Below are 23,867 nucleotides of genomic sequence, written 5' to 3'. Positions count from 1 at the left end.
TGCTTTGGTGACCTCAGCCCATACTCCCCTACTGGTTCTTAGAGAAGTTATCCAGTAACCCTCAAAGGACAAGATGCCTGCAGTCACAAACTTCTTTGGATCCCTCTTTATTTATCACAGTTACTTATATAGCGCTGTCACTTTATGCGGTGCCTTATATATATATTGTACATTCGCATCAGTCCCTGCCCTCAAGGATTCATCTCGGGTCGTCCTTCTAGGAATCTTCTGTAGCTTCATTGGGCTGCTCCCCCTTGTCCACAAGGAACGATGTGAGCGTTTTGGTCTTGTGAATTTTTGCACGGTTATTGGAGTAACCTGCTCGCTGAGGCTCTAAGCGCCATCCCTTCCAGAGTCAAGCTCTGACCTTTCTGGGCCTCCATTTAAAAATGTTCCTGGGACCCCCATTACCATCTTTGATTTAAATTGTAAGCTCTAACGGGCAGGGCCGTCTGATCCCTCCTGTATTGATTTGTATTGTAAGTGTACTGTCTGCCCTCATATTGTAAAGTGCTGCGCAAACTGTTGGCGCTATATAAATCCTGAATAATAATAATAATAAATCCATCTTAGTCTACTCTTGAAGAGCCTGTTTTTAAGCAAACTGCTTATGGCTTGTCTGCAATTCTTTATTAACTGTGTGTAAGTCACTTCCCAGAGCAAAAGAATGTCACCAGCACACCACCGATCTCCAAGATTGGTCCAAAGCTTTTACCAACGATCACATTGTTACAACAAAAGCAACTTTTCGGAACCTTGCAGGACCCTTTCATCAGGCGCAGACCTGATGAAGCTGTCCTGTGAGGCTCCAAAACATTGCTTCTGCTGTAACAATGTAATTGCTGATAAAAGCTTTTTGGAGATCCGTGGTCTGCTGGTGACATTCTTTCGCTCTGATTGTCTTCGGTTGTAGCCAATGGTCGCTGCAGCACCCGCCTACATACACAGACATTTCTGCAGGATCATGTGCGTTGGGAATAGTATTGCTACACAGGAACAACAGGCTGTGAGGAGGACAGCATCAGATGTTGGGGGGTTCACATTTGAGCAGGTATCTCTCTGCCTGCCGTTCTGGCTGGAACAGTTGGCTTTTATTAACCCCAGTGTAGTCCCATTTATTAGTCGTGATGATCAGTATTATCCTGTGGATGTTTTCTCTTTTGTCTTCGGTAAGAGTAACATCCTGTGATAGTTCATTACAGCACACTGCCACAAGTCTATAAACAGTCCAGGAGAGAATTAAACATCAACAGCTGGGCAGTTTATTCATTATTAACAGCTCTCCTTCGCATCCGGATATTCTCTGTATACTCTAAACACGCAGTTCGTAGTCCTCCATCGGAGCCAAAATCCTCGAGCTGCCTTGGAGCTCGACTGTTGGCTTTGTTGTGGATGGCTCAGACTGGGTATAGACCGAGTGTTGTATCTCCGATACATCAGACTCTGTCCCAAGAAAAGTCTACTTCACATATGTAGTCATCTACAGTTTTGTTAAAGACCAGAAAATATTCAGTCTAAAATAGAAACCCCTTTATCCTTGAAAGATGTGCCTCAGGAATGTTTTCAAACATATACAGGGTAGGCATGCAGCCAGCTGAGAAGATCTGATTTTCATTCCGCCCGTTCATCTTGCGCTGCTGTATAATGTTAACAAGTAATAAAAACTGAAAAATCGGTTTATTATACGATTTTCAGCCTATAACTCAGCATATGTAAAATACAGCAATTTTCTAAATTCACAAAATGCTTTTGGAAACTTTCCATATTGAAGTTGTAAACTGCCAAGATTTTCTTGATGAACCCCCACCATCTTTTACTTTTGCAAATGCCCTTTGTCAAGAAAGATAACAGATAGGATACTTGGAGAACCTGTTATTTATATAAGGATATGAAAGGAGGTGCAGAGGAGCTGGGCCAGCGAAGAGAGAAATTGAGACACTCTAATGCCGCGTACACACGACCGGACTTTTCGAGGGACTAGGTCCGACAGACTTTCGACGGAGTTCTGACAGAGTTCTGACGGACTTTCTGAATGAACGGACTTGGCCACACACAATCACACCAAAGTCCGACGGATTTGAACGTGATGACGTACGACCGGACTAGAATAAGGAAGTTCATAGCCAGTAGCCAATAGCTGCCCTAGCGTTGGTTTTCGTCCGTCGGACTAGCATACACACGAGCGGATTTCTCGGTAGGAACTGGGTCCGTCGGAAAAATTTGAAACATGTTCCATTTCTAAAGTCTGTCAGATTTTTGCAAATCAAAAGTCCTCTGCAGCCCACACACGATCGAATGGTCTGCCGGAATCGTTCCGTCGGACCTTTGATGTTGAAAAGTCCGGTCGTGTGTACGGGGCATTAGGAGAAGAGAGGGCTATGACATGCAAGGCCGTGGGTGATGTGCCAGGGAATAGACTAGGGATATGCAATTAGCGGACCTCCAACTGTTGCAAAACTGCAATTCCCATCATGCCCCCGTCTCTGGGTGTCATGCTTGTGACTGTCGGAGTCTTGCTATGCCTCATGGGACTTGTAGTTCTGCAACAGCTGGAGGTCCGCTAATTGCATATCCCTAGAATAGACTCTTTTGGAGTAGTCACACTTTCTAGTAAGTGCAAAGGGACATCACAAATCTGTATGGAAAGGAAAACACTGAAAGAGTATTTAAAATGCTTGATTTTTCGCTACTTGTCACTAGCTTACAGGGTTTCTTTATGTCCCAGACCATTGGGGGGGGTTATTTACTAAAGCTGAAGAGTGCAGAATCTGGTGCAGCTCTGCATAGAAACCGATCTGCTTCCAGGTTTTATTGCCAAAGGCCCTGTTCACACTGGTGTGACATGCGCTGCGACTTTGTGAGCACAAGTCGCATGACAAGTCACGCCCTTTAGGTGCAATGGAACCTTTCTAATAGGAGCGCGACTTATAAAAAGGTTCTTGCACTATTTCTGGCGCAACTTTGACACAACTTGCTTTGACTTCTGTTAAAGAAGTCCGTATGCAAGTCGTGCCGAAGTCTCGCTGGGATGTTGGGTTCGAAGTGTCGCGGCAGTGTGAACCAGGCTGAAATTACACTTATTGGCTACCGTGCACAGCTGCACCAGATTCTGATTGCACCAGCTTTAGAAAATCTCCCCCATTGTCTTCTAACCATTTCCTGCCTCCTTTCATTGTATCTACCTCTCCCCTCTCCCTCCCATTCCCACCTGTCTTGGCTCTCCACTCAAAAACACATTATTTTCTCACTGTGCTTCATTTCTCCTCTTTTTTTCTTTCTCTTATGGCTTTATAGTCCTTGCTTATGGGACCCATAGAAGTCACCCCCATCATCTTCTGAAAATTCTAACAATAAAAGTAAATTTGGGGAATATGGCAAGCCTTTATCACACCCTTTTTTTCTCTATAGCAGTGGTCTTCAAATTTTCTAAACAAAGGGCCAATTTTCTATCCTTCAAACTTTAGAGGGGGCCGGACTGTCGCCAGTGGGAATAAAAAAAATTTCCTGGCATCAGTGGGATTAAACAATTCCCCATCGTTGGTATTGTTAGTGTCAATGGGAGGAATAGTGCTCCATCATTGGTGACAGTGGGAAGAATAGTGCCCCATCATCTTGTGTCAGTTGGAGGAATATTGGAGGAATAATGCCTCATTATTGGTATCAATGGGAGGAATAGTGCTCCATTTATTGGTATCAATGGGAGGAATAGTGCTCCATTATTGCTATCAGTGGGATGAATAGTGCCCCATCATTCGTGTCAGTGGGAGGAATATTGCCCCGTTATTGGTATCAATGAGAGGAATAGTGTCCCATCATTGGTGTCAGTGAGAGGACTAGTGCACCATTGTCAGTATCGGTGGTAAGGACCATGACCCACTGTTGCTGACATTGGGGGGAATAATGCCCCAGGGGCCAGATAAAAGCAAGCAAAGGGCTGCATCCACTTGCCAGGCCACAGTTTGGAGACCTTTGCTCTATAACATTTGCTTACACAATCCAAGGTAGTGCACATATCCTCGTCACATAATGCTATACACAATACTAGTAGCTCTACCCACTGGTTTGTGTCGTTTATATCTTCATGCATTCATAGCATTACAGTAACATTATCACGACTACATCTGATACTGATCTCTGATATTAGGATATTCTTTATCCTAATGTTCTGTAAGTGCTAGTTCACATCACATGCACTTCCATGCGCTTCTTTTTCCTTCACTAAAAATGCATGCGGTATTTTCCATGTATTCCAATGGCTCTAGTTCACACCAGTGCAGTCAGTTTCCGGTGCAGAAAAAAAAGTAGACCGCGCTGCATTTTTTCTGCACAGAACTGTACTGAAACCTAGCAAATTGTATCAAAAACGAACTGGAACTGCATGTGTGGTGAACTGTTAGCTAAAACTGATCTGAAAAGTAGGAGTGCATTTTTGTGGTGTGAACTGGCCCTAAAAATGCATGCACAGTGTTTTCAATGTATTCCAATGGCTGTAGTTCACACCAATGCAATCCGTTGCAGTCCGCTTCCGGTGCAGAAACTGACTGCATTGGTGTGAACTAGAGCCATTGGAATACATGGAAAACACTGTGCATGCATTTTTAGTGCAAAAAAAAAAAAAAACACCAGCACTTTCACATGGAGTGCGTCAAACACTATTATAAACAATTGAAAGCTGCTCCAAACCAAGTGCCTCAAAGTACAAACCTGGCATCAGATCATACAATATAGAAACGCTGCGCTAGCACTCTTTTGATATTATCAATGAATTAAATCATAAAGTGCTCTCTTACAAAAATATGTACCAGTGAACCCATACAATTATGAAGTGCAATGTCATTGTAGCACAATAAGGCAAATACCATGTGCAAGATATAACCAAAGTGCTATTGGTAAGTTCATAATCATGGAAGTGCAAAATTCACAAAATACTTATCGATGAACCCATATGATTTTAAAGTCTGTTTATGGTGCAATATGACTAATACCATGTGCAAAATGTAGCATAAAAGTGCATCAAATCCTGGAATGCTTTTTGAAATAAGGTGAGATATACGATCCTTCCATTCAGAAGTGCTTTGTGCGTTTCAAAAACAAATGGACCACCGTGTGTCTTTACTCACCCGCAGAAGTTTACCACTTATAAGTAGGTCAGCAGCGATTCTCTCTTGGTTTCTATCACAGAGCTTCCCAGAGCACCATAGGGTGCTCCATATCGAAGTATTCATAAAACAAAATAAGGTGAGGCTGAGCCACCCCTTGAACGACTAGGACAGACCATGGGAGGTGGGTAATAAGGATATGATGCAGGTGAAAGCATATAGGGAGGTGTTGGCAAGTTCCTCCCACCTCAAGTAAGGGGCAGAGACTATGCCACAACTAGTCGGCCCTATCTTCTGCCTTGGGAAAATTAATTGCCCATCCCTGATATTGAGAAATGTATTTAAATGAATGTTTTTGACCATTTCGTTTTAACTGAAGCAGTTGGTTTTGGTTATTCTTATTGCTGTTCTAAAACATTACAAGCCTCAGTCATAGGTTCCCCTTTTACTGCCCTGACTGGTTACGCCATGGACTCCACTAGACCTCTGAAGGTATGCAGTGGTATCTGGCACCAAGCTGTCAGTAGCAGATCCTTTAAAGAGGAAGTAAACCCTGATGAGTTTACTTCCTCTTTGTCTCCCTGCAAAGGTAAAGCATAATGGACTACTATGCATCGCATAGTAGTCCATTATGTGTCACTTACCTGACACAGGAGCCAGCGATGTCACCGCTGTCCCCTGTAGTCCGGAGCATCCATCTTCTCAGTGGGTCTCGCTGCTCTGCCACTGTCATCCGGTGAAGCCGCGATGACGTCACTCCCGCGCGTGAGCACGGGAGCCGCCACTCGCCACCCGTGTAGGTTTAGGAGATATTTCTTGGACCTACAGGTAAGCCTTAATCTAGGCTTACCTGTAGGTCAAAGTTGGTTGTAAGGATTTACAACCACTTTAAGAGCCTGTTCACACTGGAATGTAGTGCAGGAGAGCCGCGTTTCCTGTGTGGCTTTTCGTACTGTATTCCGATCGCAATGCTCTTACAATCTGCTGCGGGGGTCGGTTCAAGTTAACGACAACCCAAACGCAAGTTGCAAACGCGTTGAATCAATAAACTACATTGGCTGTCCCCTTGTAGTTCTCAATGAACTACCAGGGTGCTGACGAGCATTCTAGTAGTAAATTGAGTCTTCCTGTCTTTGAAACTGCCTGCAATGTCCGGGCAGACAGCTGTCACTGACATTTTGTATAGCATTTGTAGTTCATTTTCTATCTTCTTCTCGTGAGTGCGATGATTTTTAGGCTCATACAAAAAAAAAATGCTGATTATTTTTTTCTTTTTCCCCTGCAAAAAAACTTGAACTTCTCCTTCAACTCCCATAAGTTGTGAGTTAGGGTCTCCATGGACTGGACTTGTTTTTCCTGCACATCCCACAGATGCTCGATGGGTTGAGCTCTGGAGAATTTAGAGACCAAGACAACACCTTGAACATGTTGTTTTCCTTGAGCCGTTATTGCAGTGTGGCAGATAGGGATGAGCTCAGGCGTGTTCGCATGGAACACGTGCAGAGCCCGCCAGGAAGTCGGCGCAGCGCTGCGCTAATCACAGGCAGTGAGGCATTGTCCCGATGTGCGGCTGCAGAGATCGGGCAATGTCTCACTGCCTGTGATTAGCACAGCGATGCGCCGACTTCCCGGCGGGCTCTGCACGTGTTCCATGCGAACACGCCTGAGCTCATCCCTAGTGGCAGAGATCACTATCCGGCTGAAAGAGGCCACTGCCATTAGGGCATACCATTTCCATGAATTGGTGCACTTGGTCAGCAACCATTTCTAGGTAGGTAGGTAGTAGATGTCAAAGTAAACGTCCACATGAATGGTAGTACCAAGGTTTCCATACAGAACATTGCCCAAATCAATACACTGCCTCCGCCAGCTTGCCTTTTTTCTATACTGCATCCTGGTGCCATCTCTTCCCTAGGTAAGTGATGCACACACACACCCGCCTATCCACATTTTGTAAATTAAAACGTAATTCATCAGATCAGGCCACCTTCTTCAATTGCTCTGTGGTCCAGTTCTGATGCTCACATGCCCATTGTAGGCACTTTTGGTTGTGGTCAAGGGTCACCATAGGCACCCTGACCATTCAGCAGATAGGCAGTCCCATAAACAAGTTGTGTTGCCTGGTTTCTATGCTTTCAACACATGAACCTTATGCACAACATGTTTACGTTCTGCATAATATATCCCACTCACTTTCTGATGCCTTTTGTAACGAGATAATCCATATTATTCACTTTACCTGTCAGTAATCTGAATGTTATGACTGATCGGTGTGAATGGGCACTGAAAATTTTACACTTCTACAGTTTACCGGTACTAAGATTTCATGCTCTGAAAATGCTTCTGCGTCACTACAGTGGATATCCTCCTAGATTGTAAGCTCTAATGAGCAGAGCCCCCTCTGATTCCTCTGGTATTGATTTGTATTGTAAGTGTACTGTCTGCTCTCATGTTGTAAAGTGCTGCCCAAACTGTTGGCACTATATAAATCCTGTTTAATAATAATATAAAAAGTCTACACACCCCTGTTAAAATGTCAGGTTTCTCTGATGTAAAAAAAAAAAAATGAGACAAAGATAAATCATTTCAAAACCTTTTCCACCTTTTAATGTGACCTATAAACTCAACTGCACAACAAACTGAAATCTTTTAGGTGGAAGGAAGTAAAAATAATTTTTTTTTAAATAATATGGTTGCATAAGTGTGCACACCCTTAAACGAATACTTTGTTGAAGCATCTCATTCGTTTTGGCTTTGTCTATCAGCATGGCACATCTTGACTTGGCAATATTTGCCTGTTCTTCTTTGCAATATCACTCCAAATGTGTCAGATTGTGAGGGCATCTCCTGTGCACAGTCCTCTTCACATCACCCCCACAGATTTTCAATCGGATTCAGGTCTGGGCTCTGGCTGGGCCAGTCTAAAATTGTAATCTTCTTCTGGTAAAGCCATTCCTTTGTTGTTTTGGATGTATGCTTTGGGTCGTTGTCATGCTGAAAGATGAAGTTCCTCTTTATGTTCAGCTTTCTAGCAAAAGCCTGAAAGTTTTGTGCCAATATTGACTGGTATTTGGAACTGTTCATAATTCCCTCTACCTTGACTAAGGTCCCTGTTCCAGCTGAAGAAAAACAGCCCAAAAGCATGAGGCTGCCACCACCATGCTTCACGGTGGGTATGGTGTTATTTTGGTCATGTGCAGTGTTGTCTTTGAACCAAACATATCTTTTGGAATTCTGGTCAAAAAGTTCAAGCTTGGTTTCATCAGACCAGAACACATTTTCCCACATGCTTTTGGGAGACTTCAGATGTGTTTTTGCTAAATTAAGTCGGGTTTGGGTGTTTTTCTTGGTAAGAAAAGGCTTCCGTCTTGCCACTCTACTCCATAGCCCAGACATATAAAGAATAAAGTCGATTGTTGTCACATGTACCACGCAGCCAGTATTTGCCAAATGTTCCTGCAGCTCCTTTAATGTTGCTGTAGGCCTCTTGGCCTCCCTGACCAGTTTTCTTCTCATCTTTTCATCAATTTTAGAGGGTCGTCCAGTTCTTGGTAATGTCACGGTTGTGCCATATTTTCTCCACTTGATGATGACCATCTTCACTGTGTTCAATGGCATTTCTAATGCCTTTGAAAATCTTTTGTACCTTTTCTCCAGACTGATACCTTTTAACAATGAGATCCCTCTAATGCTTTGGAAGCTCAGTGCGGATAATGGCTTTTTTTGTAGGGTGCAACTAAGGAAATATCAGGAAAGACCTACTTGAACAGCTGAACTTTGAGGTTAATCAGAGGCACTTTAAATGATGGCAGGTGTGTACTGACTCCTATTTAACATGAGTTTGAATGGGATTGCTGAATTTTAAACACAACTACAACCCCAGTTAAAAGGGGGGTGTGCACACTTATGCAACCAGTTTGTTTTCAATTGAGTTGTACAATTTATAGGTCACATTAAAGGTGGAAGAAAGTTCTTAAATTATTTATCTTTGTCTCGTTTTTTTTGATCGCTGAAACCTGACATTTTAACGGGTGTGTAGACTTTTTATATCCACTGTAGCAACCTTTTCCAGTTTTTCGGAGCTGAAAAGAAGCTCTTGATCTTTGGCTATTTAGCTCTTATTTGGTTCAGTTGTTGTACATCTTTAGAGAAAAAGTACATTGAGTGGCAGTGTAATAGTTTACACTTGAAGCTTCGGTTTATTTTGCTTTAGGTCGTCGTTCTGTTGTAGATTTTCTACCTTCAGAGAGAAAAGTACATTGAATGGTGGTGTAGTAGTTTACACTTGAAGCTTTGGTTTATTTTGCTTTCGATCGTCGTTCTGTTGGAGATTTTTTTTTTTTTTACCTTCAGAGGGATTGTATTGCTGCCAGAGAGAAGTAAATTTGTTATGTTATTTTAGCAATCTGAAACATTGGCAGCGCCAGAGCTGCTGGACTGAGGTCAAGTCAAGAAATATCTGATTTTTTTTTTGTTAACATGAAAAGAGCTCAGTTTAATTCACGTAAACAAGGTCTCCAGTTTCGCTGTGAATTGTCAGAGTTCTGAGCAGAGGGGAAGTGAATGGCACCAATGGAGAGGTTAGAGTAGAAATCCTCATTTCAGGTTTCTTGTTTGAATCGTAATACTTAAATAAAAATATAAAAAAGTATAAAATTGAAAAGGAACGTACGAGATTAAAATGCTTTACACGTAAAGTAATTTCATGTGTGGATTGGGTCAGGTTTTTCGTTTTGCTTGTCTACCTATATGCTACTGTTGCTACCTAAACTGAATCTGAACTCAAAGTCAAATTTTTTTTTTTTTAACGTGGAAGATTTATTTTTATTTTTTTACCTTTTTTAAGGCTGGCCATACATGGTCGAATTTCGAAAGAATTTTTTCAGTTTTGTGATCCAATGGTGCCACCATTGATTTCGAAATTCGGCCAACCAAGCCTTCAATTCCACCTCATGTTGCTACAGAAAAGAATTTTCGTGGCTGGGAATTTTCTTTTCTTGCACATGCACATTTCTTTTTCGATTACATTTCTCGCGCGATTCTCCCATCATTGATTAGAAAATCGTTGGTTTTTCAAAAAATTTCGAACATGTCTGATTAAAAATGCCGCACAAAAATCAGCTGTTGCTGCAGCCCACTAATGGTGCAAAATACGAACGAAAATTCTTAGATAAGATTTTCAAAAGAAAACTCTTTCGAAATTCGACCCATGTATGGCCTGCCTTCGGCCAGGTTTCTCCAAACTACAGTCCCTGGGCCACTTCTCGTTTTATATTGCCCTCTAGAAGAGTCAGGGGCATATCCTCAGTATGCACAGATTCAGGATTAAAGTGGTATTAAGACCCCTTTCACACCACACCGCCCATAGCGTCGGTGGTAAAACGCCGCCATTTTTACCGCCAGATTTGCCGCGCATTTCGGCCACTAGCAGGGCGCTTTTACTCCCCGCTAGCGGCCGAGAAACGGTTAAAACCGCCAGCAATAAGCCGTAATAATGGCGTTTTGCCAGCGGTATTACAACGCTGCCCCATTGATTTCAATGGGGAGCAGCGGTGGAGGAGCGGTAAACACACCGCTCAATCACCGCTCCAAAGAAGCTGCTGGCAGGACTTTTCCCTGACGTCCTGCCAGCGCACCGCTGTAGTGTGAAAGCCCTCGGGCTTTCACACTACAGACAATGGTGCAGCTTTTTTAGGGCGGATTGCAGGAGCTATTTCTAACGCTATAGTGCCTGCAAAACGCCCTTGGTGTGAAAGGGGTCTTAAGCTTATTAAAAAAATGTTATATTTACCTTCTCTGTGCAGTGGTTTTGCACAGAGCAGCTCTGATCCTCCTCTTTTCGGGGTCCCGCAGCAGCGCTCCTAGCTCCTCCCCCTTGAGCAGTGCCCCCAGAGAAAGCCGCATGCCCTGGGGGCCCCACTGCATGCTTTCTCCCTAGGCGCGGCTCTATGCCTCCATCAGACACATAGGACCGGGGCTTGGCCCCCACCCCTCTGCTCTTTCCTCATTGAGAGAGCTCAGGTAACAATTGGGGGGCTCTGCACATAGAAGGTTTTTTACCTTTATGCATGAAGGTAAAAAAACCTTCAGCCTTTAGAAATGCATTAAGGTCAGCAAATGTTGCCAATTGTCTGTGCTTCAATCCCTCCCAACCCCCACCTGTACTTTGTAAGTAGGGGGGGGGGGGACTTTGATCAGGACTCTGATGTGAAGGAGAGTTTGATATAGACTCTGATTTAATGGTGGGACACTGATGGGGATTTTTTTCAGCCTACAGGGATTTGTAAAATGTATAAAGTGGTCCTTATGCTGCATTGTTTGAAGACCCCTGTTATAGGCTAAGAAGTAGAAATTAATAAAAAAAAACACTTAGTAAATGAATGCACCTCAGAAAGCAGCACACTATCAGTTTGAAAACGAGAATGAACATAAAACTGAAACCAAGATTAAACCAAAAATTAAGTGTGCTTTCCTATAAACGTGCCAGATCAATTATGTCACAAATGTAATTGACACAAACTTATCAGTGATCAGGATACATAAACAAGGTGACCTTAAACAAGTGCTTATCTCTTTAAAAGTGTTCTCACTTGTGAGTCAAATGGCATGAAATTACATAAGTCCATCAAGTTCACTAAAAATAATACAGACAGAATTCCAGTGCTTCCTTTAGTGATTCACACCACCAAGTGCTTCAGCATTTTACCGGATATCAGTGATCTCTGAGCTATCAATGTCAATACCGCAGTTCCCACGGCCTGCTCACAGCATGTACAAATGAGTAGCTGGTGCCCTCCGAGAACACAAGGGTGATCAAAGGCAGACCACATTGTGTAATTTGGCTAAAACCAATCTACTTTTATTCTAAAGGAAAGGTACAATGTATACAGAGGATCAAGCATGTATTGCCACGCCGCTGACAGTCCGTGGACATGATGATGTCACAGGCCAGACCCCATCTCATCCAATGCATTTCGCCACAGGAAGGGATGTCCCCTGGCCCCTAAGATGAAGAAGCACCTAATGGTGTGATACACGAAAGCAAGCACTAGATTGCACAAATTGTGGCTGTGTTTTTAGTGGACTTGATAGATTTTTATTTAATTTACAAGTAATTGCACATTTAAACTGATAAGCACTTGTTTCATGTTACCTTGTTTATGTAACCTGATAACTGTGTATCATTTACTTTTAGCAACATTGATTTAGCACTTTTATAGGAAAGTACACCTAATTTTTTGGTTTAATAGGCTAAGCCAGTGACGGTGAACCTTTTTTTTATTTTTTATTTTTTTATTTTTTACCTTGAATTGCTTCTAAAAAAATAAATAAATAAATAGCAGTGCGCACTACCTGTGCCTAGGCACTCCTGTTCTAGATCCTCAGGGCTATATATCTGCAGTATGACGTATTCAAGGCATTGTGCCTTTGATTACTATTTGCCACAGATTTGTAGTGAGATTTTTTTTTAATTACTACTAGCCTGCTCATGGTTGTCCTTGCTGGAGAGTAAGCTGTACCTGAGATCCTGTAATGCATGCATCTCTCTGCTTCAGTTTTATTCAATCTGTCGATCTGTGCTCCCTCCACCTCTCCTGCTGCTAGTTTAACCCCCCCCCCCCAGCCATGGGGCAGCTCAGATAATGAGGTATTAAAGCCTTCTCTACTGAAATTGATACGTTGGCAAGTAAGTACTGGAGGTTGGAAAAGATTAGCTGAATGGGAGACCACTTGCTGTCCACTTGACTTTTTTTGTGCATGTCTTCTCCAATATAGGCTTTAAGCTATAAACTAAAACGTATTATTTATTTTTTTTCCATTCCATGGTATTTTACTAATTCGGAATTGCCCTTTAATGCAGCGAAAGCAGTGGGACATGCAAGTACCACCTGGCTACCTTTGGCATCTATTCAGGGCAGCCATTACCTTTTGGATCCATTCACACCACGATGTGTGCATTGAGCGCACATGCTAGCGCATCTGGTGTAAATAAACCCTAAAGCCTCATACACACGATAGGACTTTGTACAAACTTTCCCTTGGATTTTTGTACAAAGGGAGTTGGCCCTGAACTTGTATTGCATACACACAGCAGAACTTTTTCAGCCAACTTTCAACAAATTATGTGTTTTTTCTGCTATTTACCGCCACCTTTGGTCAACTTCTATATTGTTGTCTGATCTTTTGCATTGGTTCTGAGCATGCCTGTTTGTACAAAAGTCCTATGGTTTTCTGTACACACGATCAGACTTTGCTCCATCGGACTTTTGTTGCCAGAAAGTTTGTCCGTTCGCACAGCCAACAAAAGTCAGATGAAAACCAAAAAAGTTTGTCCGATGGAGCGTACACACGGTCGGATGTTGCTCCAAAACAGCTAATTTGCATGTTTGTTGTCAAAAAGTCTGATCGTGTGTATGGGCCTTAAGACAAACAGGGGTATTTTGTGTGACTGTTCATGTGTAGACTATGAAGATGGGCAATCAAGACATCTCCTGTGCTGCTAGTGGGACGTGCAGGTTCATACTGACCATCTTTGGACATCTGTTAAGGACAGCAATTCCTTAAACACAAACAAGTGTTTTGTTCTGTATGTTTAGCCTACAGACCCCTTCGCTGCTGGTCTTTTACAGAAAAATTGTATCAGGGCTTTCATATGCCAAGTACATGACCGGACTTTCCGGCAGAAAAGGTCCGATGGTCTTGCCGACTGAGTTCCGATCGAACGGACCTGCCCACACACACACGAACGGACCAAAGTCCATTCATTTTGAACATGATGATGTACGACGGGACTAGAAAAGGAAGTTCAGTTGCCAGTAGCCAGTAGCTGCCCTTACATGTATTTGGTCCGTCGGACCAGCATACAGGCAAACGGTTTTCTCGATAGAAATTGATTCCTTCGGAAAGATTTCAAACAGGCTCTATTTCTAGGTCTGTTGGGATTTTTGAAGAAAAAAGTCAGATGAAGCCCACACACGATTGGAATATCTGTTGGAAAGGTCCATCTGACCTTTTCTGCTGGAAAGTCCGGTCGTATGTACGCGGCATAACTCATCCACTTGGTATCCCAAAGACTTTAGATCATCACAACATCTGCCCAGTACATGGTCATTTTGCACAGATAGAAGTCCTTTATTCTTCCTGACATCAATGTCGGGTTTTACATTTTATTTTAGCTTTTTTTTTTTAAATGGTTATTCAGTTAGTTCGATGAATGCTGTGCAAATCTGCTTGCTGATGGATCAGAAGGTTGAGAATTTGTTTCTTGGTTGCCAGAGGAACCATCTCTCTTGGGCAAACACCATCTTACTGATCTCACCTCGGGTATGAGAGCCTTGATGAAAATTTTACAAGCCTGCCATGCCCAGTAGTTACATGTGCATCATAAAGTCGCCCAAAATTACCTGCCTTTCTAAGCGTACCCAGCAGGCTTATATCCTGACTGCCTGTGTTCCATAGTCCTGGTTTCTGAGAGTCACCTCTGATGGTTGTGTAGAAGATGTAAGGCCATTGGAATGTTTTTCCTCGCCTGCCACATTTTACAGGCTGTGAAGGGCAGCTTGCTCGATTCCTGCATGACCTCATCGCCCGCTCTTGTTTGTTGTACAGCTGATTTTGGGTGGGAGCATTTGGCTCTGGCTTGGGGACTGCGCTTTTAAAGGAATTGTTAGGAGCCTTCACCTAGGGGGATTTGAAAACCATTCTTCGTTGCTAAAGAAATATATCTTTTTAATCCTTTATATTTGGTTGGTAGAACGTCAGTTCTATGGAGCGCAAGTGACGGCTTTAGTGGAATTTAATTTGACAGGTCTCTGTGGGTTTTAGCGGAGGACGCTTCACAAATCTGGAATATTTAATATTAAGCAGTCAGTAAAAAGAATGTCTTTAATATTGCCAGATCATATCAAAGTGGAGTGGTGTTTGATTTAAAGAACCACAGTAGTCAAATAGTAGAATCATTAATCGCATTGACATTGACGTGCAGGAAACATTTCAGCTCTGCCGAATGCAGAAAGTCCACTTGATTCACAATAACGCAAGCTTCTAATCATTTTCCATTCATAAACCGATCAGAACTTAGAGTGCCTTTGGGTGCAATTGCAAACTCTCGCCATTTTTTTTTTTTTCCTGCATTTCCAAAAAATTCTGAACCATAGAATTATCCTTAAAAAAATAAATTGAAGCACATCTTAACCCAAACCGTTCTTTGCTTTGGAAGCCGCATTTGTTTTTCTTTTTTTGGGCTTTTTCCCTTTCTTTTCACCTGGTGATCTTGCTAGTAAGGACTTGTTCTGATGTGCGGCAGCCTCTCAAAAAATGATCGACAATGGATCAGTATTCAGAGGACGTTTAAGCAGGCAGACCTTTTCCTTGCCTGTTTAAAGTGATTGTAAAGGCTTGTTTTTTTTTTTCCTTCTAAAAATAATACTTTCCCCCTCTGTGCAGTTGGTATTGCACAGGGCAGCCTGGATCCTCCTCTTCTTAGGTCCTTCTTCTGCTCTCCTGGCCACTCCCTCTGGTGAGTGCCCCCTCAGCCAGAAGCTTGCTACAGGGGGCACCCAAGCCGAGTCAGAGCTCTGTGTATCCATTCAGACACTGAGATCTGACCTGGCCCTGCCCCTTCTCCCCTGATTGGCTGACTGGTTTTGATTGACAGCCACGAGAGCCAATGGCGCTGGTGGTGTGTCTCAGCCAATCAGGAGGAGTGTCTAGGACCGCTAAGACACTCGTGGACATCGCAGCAGAGAGAAAGGGCTCAGGTAAGTAATTAGGGGAGTGCTGGGAGGGGCTGCTACACAAAGAAGTTTTTTTTTATCTTACTATATAGAATGCATTAAAGTGGAAGTAAACTCCCCTATAGTTTTCAGCCAAGGAAGCTGCCATCTTTGCCTCTGTTTAATCTTCAACTGCTATGGTGCTGCACATGTGATTCGTTATGACACCAGCCATTGGATGTTTGATAGTTTGGCTGAGAGCACAGCCAATGTGCAGTTAGCATTCCCGACATGCCTTTTTTTTTACCTGTTTAAATCAATGGGTTTACTTCCATTTTAAGATACAATACCTTCTGCATTTACAACTCCTTTAAACACTATGAAGAGACTTCACCACCGCATACATTGAGGCATAATCCCATACACCTCACACTGGTCGGTGGTAAATTTTTGCCACCCCCTCAGCTGCCTTGTTGAATGAGACCTTCCACACGAACTGTCCTAGGGTTACAACGTTCACTAGCTGTACTGTATTCAGGGCAATATTTAAGGCAGGGCAAAAGGGGTAGCTGCCCTGGGCCCTGTCGTTGTGGGGCCCAAAGCAGCTGCCTCATGTTTGCCAACTATCCCAGTTTAAATTCCCTTGTCCCTTGAAGTTTTAGTCCTGTGCTGGTACTAATGCTGCCCAGCTCTGTTGTTGTGTTACAGAAGACTCACCTGCAGACCCTGTGTTTACATGTAAATAACCAGCATCCATATGTAAATAAAGGCGGCATTCGTAGGTACATCATGCCCCTCTGCAGTGAGGAGATGATGCGCTGTAACGTCTAGCAACTAATCAGTGAGCTGTAATGTGTGCTGTAACTTCTAGCAACCAGTCCGTAAGCAGTAATGATATGCTGTAACCGCAGGCAACCAAACGCAATTACTGCCTGGTCTGATTCAGTAAACTGATTTTAAGTCTAGCTGCTATTTATTGTATGTCTCGGATCAGGTCGAGAGTGAAATTTCATGAGGGGATGGGGGACCTAAGAAAATTTTTGCCCAGGGTCCAATCAATATTAACCACTTGCTTACTGGGCACTTAAACCCCCCTCAGTCCCAGACCAATTTTCAGCTTTCAGCGCTGATGCACTTTGAGTGACAATTACGCGGTCATACAACACTGTACCCAAATGAAATTTTTATCATTTTTTTCCCACAAATAGAGCTTTCTTTTGGTGGTATTTAGTTACAGCTCGGAGTTTTATTTTTTGCTAAACAAACAAAAAAAGATGCAAAAAAAAAAAATCATGTTTTAATAGTTTGTTATAAAATTTTGCAAACGGGTCATTTTTCTCCTTCATTGAAGTGCGCTGATTAGGCGGCACTGATGGGCTGCATTGGTGGGCACTGATGGGCTGCATTGGTGGGCACTGATGGGCTGCATTGGTGGGCACTGATGGGCTGCATTGGTGGGCACTGATGGGCTGCATTGGTGGGCACTGATAGGCTGCACTGGTGGGCACTGATAGGCATAGTTAAGGCGGCACTAATAGGCACAGATAAGGCGGCACCGATGGGCAAAGATGGGCACAGATAAGATGGCACGGATGGGTGGCACGGATAAGTGGCACGGATGGGTGGCACGGATGGGCACTGATAGGTACCACAGATAGATGGGACTGATGGGCACTGATAGGTGGCACTGATAGGTGGCTCTGATAGGTGGCACTGCTGGGCACTGATGGGCGGCACTGCTGGGCACTGATGGGCGGCACTGCTGGGCACTGATGGGCGGCACTGGGGTGCAGCACCTTTGAGGCAGATTTTGGGCACTGTGGGTGGCACTGTGGGCACTGCTGGGTGGCACTGTGGGCACTGCTGGGTGGCACTGTGGGCACTATGGGCACTGCTGGGTGGCACTGACAGGGGGGCACTTACTTTATTTCAGGATGGCACTGCGGGTGGCAGGTGGGCACTGGCAGGGGGCAGGTGTCCGCTTGAATTGCTGGCCGTGATCGGGACTGATGTCCCGAACACGGCCGCCGGCGATCAGCTTTTTTTTTTTCTCCTCGCGCTGTCAGCGTGAGGAGGAATACTAGCCGATTACCGGCTCCGTTTTATCACATGATCAGCTGTCATTGGCTGACAGCTGATCACGTGATAAGGGGTCGGGATCGACCCCTTACACGGATCGGTGATCAGGCGAGTCTCACGGACTCGCCGATCACAGAGCGCGCCGCGCGCGCCCCTCAGGGGGCGCGCAGGCCGCTCGTAACCGGGACGACGTCAATAGACGTAGTCCCAGCAATCTAGGTCCGTGCTAATGCCGTCATTCGGCAATAGCGCGGTACCCAAGTGGTTAAAGACGTCCCTGACTGTATTTATTCAGGAACATGGTTGTCATCCAAGGCTGCTTTCTTGATTTGGGCTTCAAACACCCACAATTCCTCATCTCTATTCTATTTGGAAGAGAGAGCTGTGAAGATTCGCAACGTTAATTGAGGTTTGTGTTCAATGCACAGAAAGCTACAAGGACACAAGTTTTTTTGTCAGTATCAACAGGTACTTGTTGAAAATTTACATGGTTTGAAATAACAAAAAACAAACTAATGTAGCCACAACATCTGAGGACTGATAAGCTACAATAAATTTCTTTTTTTGTCCTTTTTGGTTTACTTTAAATTGGACCCCAAAGTTTCCCGTTCCATATTGCACCCATGAAAATGGCTTTACAAACTCGTAAAAATAGCTTGTTCTTTGATTTTTAATACACAAAAAAGGAAATATTTGATTAAAGGATCTGAGATTTTAGCACAGCCAAATTGATATGGTCATGATATTGTCTTTCAGGTGGACTTTGGACAGTGCTAACACTAGGCGGCGTGGGTAGCAAACCAACCCCCCAACAGGAGCAGTCTTCACCCCTGGCTAACCAGAGTCTGCTACTTCTTCTGGTCCTCGCCAACCTAACTGATGCACCAGATTGTCCGAATCCTTTCCGACAGTCTATCACTTCCTTCAGGAATACACAAGGTATGCTTATTTGCCGTTGTAATTGAAAGTACCCTCTTCCACCCACCACTTGGACTCCAAAGGTAAGGATTCACAGAGGTCAGAGCTCTGCTTAATTTGGTTTAATATCTTACTCTTTCTTTTCTAATTACTGTAAGGTCAATGGAAAACTAAGCAGAGACTGTGTGACCCCTCGTAACGGGCTTGACAGCTCTGTAAAGATCTCACCACTGGGGTTTCTAGTTAAAATAAGGATAATTCAACACTTTATTGCACATCCAAAAGGCAAATTGTTTTAGGTGGATTAAGCTTTTTACAGTGTTCTGGCAATGTATTAAAGGAACGCTCCTTCGTGTCTTGCCTGTAGAATTCCGGTTAAATTATTTATGCACAATAACATTGAGTTAAGTAGTGTTTTTTGTTTCACAAAAGCTTTATTGGATTTAAAAAAAAGTTTTTTTTTCAACAAGTAAAATGGGACTTGAAGTTAGCATTCAGAAGTAGATGTACAGCAGAGGCAAGGATATTGAATTCTGCTTGAATATTACAGTGGCAATTGAAGGCAAACCATTACAATCAGCAGAGCACCAAGGGCGTCATTGATAGCTTAGAAGAGGGAGAAACTAACAATGTTATAGGGGAGTGCTCCACGTCAGCAGGAAAGAATACCTTTGTGATAGAGAGGGGTGCCAATTAGAGACCAAGGGCGAAATTAGTAAAAAGGAGAGAAGAGTTGAAAATGGGGAAAAGAGAAAAGTAGAAGGCCAAGGATGAAAGAAGAAATCAAAAGGGAGTATTTGCCTGGGTTAAGGAGGAGAGGCAGGGGGAGGGAAGGGAAAGTGGAGGATAGTCCTGTGTGGACCCCCTGCCAGGTGCAGTAAATGTGGGCAACAGTTGTCCTCATACCGAAAGTAGGGTTTAGTCCATGTTCAGTGTGCGAGTCTTCAAACTGTCTAAACAAAGGGCTGCATCGTTCGGGTCAGTGGGAGGAACAGTTCCCCATCCTTGGGGTCAGTGGGAGGAACAGTTCCCCATCCTTGGGGTCAGTGGGAGGAACAGTTCCCCATCCTTGGGGTCAGTGGGAGGAACAGTTCCCCATCCTTGGGGTCAGTGGGAGGAACAGTTCCCCATCCTTGGGGGTCAGTGGGAGGAACAGTTCCCCATCCTTGGGGGTCAGTGGGAGGAACAGTTCCCCATCCTTGGGGGTCAGTGGGAGGAACAGTTCCCCATCCTTGGGGGTCAGTGGGAGGAACAGTTCCCCATCCTTGGGGGTCAGTGGGAGGAACAGTTCCCCATCCTTGGGGGTCAGTGGGAGGAACAGTTCCCCATCCTTGGGGGTCAGTGGGAGGAACAGTTCCCCATCCTTGGGGGTCAGTGGGAGGAACAGTTCCCCATCCTTGGGGGTCAGTGGGAGGAACAGTTCCCCATCCTTGGGGGTCAGTGGGAGGAACAGTTCCCCATCCTTGGGGGTCAGTGGGAGGAACAGTTCCCCATCCTTGGGGGTCAGTGGGAGGAACAGTTCCCCATCCTTGGGGGTCAGTGGGAGGAACAGTTCCCCATCCTTGGGGGTCAGTGGGAGGAACAGTTCCCCATCCTTGGGGGTCAGTGGGAGGAACAGTTCCCCATCCTTGGGGGTCAGTGGGAGGAACAGTTCCCCATCCTTGGGGGTCAGTGGGAGGAACAGTTCCCCATCCTTGGGGGTCAGTGGGAGGAACAGTTCCCCATCCTTGGGGGTCAGTGGGAGGAACAGTTCCCCATCCTTGGGGGTCAGTGGGAGGAACAGTTCCCCATCCTTGGGGGTCAGTGGGAGGAACAGTTCCCCATCCTTGGGGGTCAGTGGGAGGAACAGTTCCCCATCCTTGGGGGTCAGTGGGAGGAACAGTTCCCCACCGTTGGGGGTCAGTGGGAGGAACAGTGCCCCACCGTTGGGGGTCAGTGGGAGGAACAGTGCCCCACCGTTGGGGGTCAGTGGGAGGAACAGTGCCCCACCGTTGGGGGTCAGTGGGAGGAACAGTGCCCCACCGTTGGGGGTCAGTGGGAGGAACAGTGCCCCACCGTTGGGGGTCAGTGGGAGGAACAGTGCCCCACCGTTGGGGGTCAGTGGGAGGAACAGTGCCCCACCGTTGGGGGTCAGTGGGAGGAACAGTGCCCCACCGTTGGGGGTCAGTGGGAGGAACCGTGCCCCACCGTTGGGGGTCAATGGGAGGAACCGTGCCCCAACGTTGGGGGTCAATGGGAGGAACCGTGCCCCATCGTTGGGGGTCAATGGGAGGAACCGTGCCCCATCGTTGGGGGTCAATGGGAGGAACCGTGCCCCATCGTTGGGGGTCAATGGGAGGAACCGTGCCCCATCGTTGGGGGTCAATGGGAGGAACCGTGCCCCATCGTTGGGGGTCAATGGGAGGAACCGTGCCCCATCGTTGGGGGTCAATGGGAGGAACCGTGCCCCATCGTTGGGGGTCAATGGGAGGAACCGTGCCCCATCGTTGGGGGTCAATGGGAGGAACCGTGCCCCATCGTTGGGGGTCAATGGGAGGAACCGTGCCCCATCGTTGGGGGTCAATGGGAGGAACCGTGTCCCATCACTTCTATCAGTAGGATGAATAGTGAGTGCCCTATTGGTGATGTCAGTGGGAGAAATAGTGTACCATCATTGGTGTCAGTGGGAGGATTTGCGTCTCCTCATTGGTGTCAGTGGGGGGATTTGCGTCTCATCATTGGTGTCAGTGGGAGGATTTGTCTCATAATTGGTGTCAGTGGGAGGATTTGTGTCTCATCATTGGTGTCAGTGGGAGGATTTGTGTCTCATCATTGGTGTCAGTGGGAGGATTTGTGTCTCATCATTGGTGTCAGTGGGAGGATTTGTGTCTCATCATTGGTGTCAGTGGGAGGATTTGTGTCTCATCATTGGTGTCAGTGGGAGGATTTGTGTCTCATCATTGGTGTCCGTAAAAGGCCCAGTACCTCAAGGGCATGATAAGGGAAAGCAAAGGGCCGCAGTTTGGAGACCACTGCCATAGACCATAGTCTCTATGAGCTGCTATTGGACCTCGTGAATTAATGTTTTTGAAGTGTGAACTTACCTCCTTAACTGAAGCAGTGCCACATCGCAAAGGTGATGTGTTGTCTGAAATTTAGTAAACCTTTTTAATACTTTTTTAAAATGTGGACAATTGCCTAATTCCAGATGAGTTTGGGATGTCCATTTTATTACTCCACTCAGAAATGTCCAATCTTTTATTTCAGACAGCTCTGTTCCACCCAGCCCCAGCGCGCACTCATTTCAGATCAATTTCAACAGTCTGTACACAGCCCTCTGCGAGCAGCAAACGTCCGACCAGGCCACCCTCCTCCTGTACACCTTACTACATCAGAACAGCAATGTTCGCACTTACGTCCTGTCCCGCACAGACATCGAGAGCCTTGTAAGTATCGTTTATAATTTGTATATAAAAGAGAAACCTTTGAGAGAAATATGCTGGCCGACCTCTTACTCCGAAAATGCCAGTTGCCTAGCTGTCATTTTGATCTACTAGCTTTAGAACCTTGTCACTGACCTGAAACGCATACACAGAGCATGCTCTCTGACCTCTCTTCTTGCATTTTTATTGCATGTTAAGTTATGGATAATGCTATTGATTTGGCAGCTTTTTAAAAGGAACCTGTCCACAAAGAAATATGTTGGAGAGACAGTAATCATCTGAAGTCTACCAGCTTCTAAATGTGCCCTGTGTAGGGTCATGCAGCTAACGGGCAAATGTCAGGTGATCTCTGGCTACCCCGGACACCCCAGCATCTCAATATCAGAAAAGTCATATAAAGGGGAAATGTAGGTATTCTTAAAGCAGTAATAAGCCAAGATCCAAAAAGATAATATATTACAGCTTACCAATCATTAGATGTGCTGGCTGCATTGGTTTTCTTTGGCTTTTTTTCCCCCCTCTGTTCACCTTGTGATCTGGCCGGTAACACACCTCCTCCTGTATTAGCGAGCCTCCACTCTGGATGGAGGAACACGCGGGGGGGGGGGGGGGCACCTTTAGACAGCAGCCATGCCAGTTTGGGGGAAGGGAAGTATTGGATGTACTAGCAGATTTAAATACAATAACAAATTGAATCCAAACTCTAGCTCTAGCTTTATATACTATTACAACAAACAGTTGTTTTTCCTTTTGGGATAAAGGTTTTACATGAATAAAGGCTGATTATTGTAAGAAACCCTAATAATGGTAATTGGTTTGTCTCCTCCCTGTAAGTTGATACAACTGCAAGACAACTTGTTCTTTTAAAAAATAGACCTACTGGCTGAATCACTAGATGATAAAATAAAAGAAAGCAAGCCTAAAAATAAAACTAATGCAGCCATCACATCTAAGAATAACCACTTGCCAGCCGTGCTATAGCCAAAAGACGGCTTTAGTGTAGTCATCCAGTTCTGGGGATGCGTCTATCCTCCCAGAACCCCTCCGCCTGCTCATCAGGCACGCTCTGAGATCTGTGTCCTTTTGGACGCAGCTGATCACAGATCAAGTTAAAGGGTCAATCACTATGGCCCTTTACCATGTGATCAGCTGTGTCCAATCAGAGCTGATCCCATGTAAACAAACGCTGATTATTAGCATTTCCTTTCCTAAGAGCTGTCACTGTGTGAGGAAAGGAAAGCCGATAACTGGCAATCCTGTGACAGCACACATTTACACTGATTTTTAGAGCACTGATCATCAGTGTGGCCCCATCAGTGTTGCCTATTAGTGCTCATCGGTGCCGCCTATCAGTGCCCATCATAGCCTCCTTATTAGTGCCTCCTCATCAGTGCCCATCAGGGCAGTTTCATTGGTGCCCATTGGTGTAGTCTCATCGGTGCCCATTGGTGCAGCCTCACCGGCGCCCATTGGTGCAGCCTCACCGGCGCCCAGCCTCACCGGCGCCCATTGGTGCAGCCTCATCAGAGAAGAAAATTTACCTATTTGCAAAATTTTATACCAAACAAAGAAAAAGGTGTGTTTTTCATAGTTTTCAGTCTTTTTTCATTTGTTTAGCAAAAACTAAAAAACCC

At 44.8% G+C, this 23,867-nt stretch overlaps 1 protein-coding gene across 1 annotated transcript in view; it reads left to right on the top strand.

Annotated features, from left to right (window-relative positions):
- Nucleotides 1–23,867, top strand: part of DYM (dymeclin) — a gene marked incomplete in the record, with an annotated part of 586,856 nt that overhangs the window by 238,874 nt on the left and 324,115 nt on the right. Inside the window, 2 exon segments of the mRNA XM_077463046.1 lie at nt 18,650–18,832; nt 22,058–22,236. Coding sequence (XP_077319172.1) covers nt 18,650–18,832; nt 22,058–22,236 — 362 coding nt within the window.

Source organism: Lithobates pipiens, unplaced genomic scaffold (genome assembly GCF_037356315.1).
Source record: "Lithobates pipiens isolate NorthernLeopardFrog02 unplaced genomic scaffold, aLitPip1_a1.2 Scaffold_3, whole genome shotgun sequence".
Taxonomy (NCBI): Eukaryota; Metazoa; Chordata; class Amphibia; order Anura; family Ranidae; genus Lithobates; species Lithobates pipiens.
Note: the sequence above shows the minus strand (reverse complement) of the source record. Positions and strands in the feature narration are given on the sequence as shown.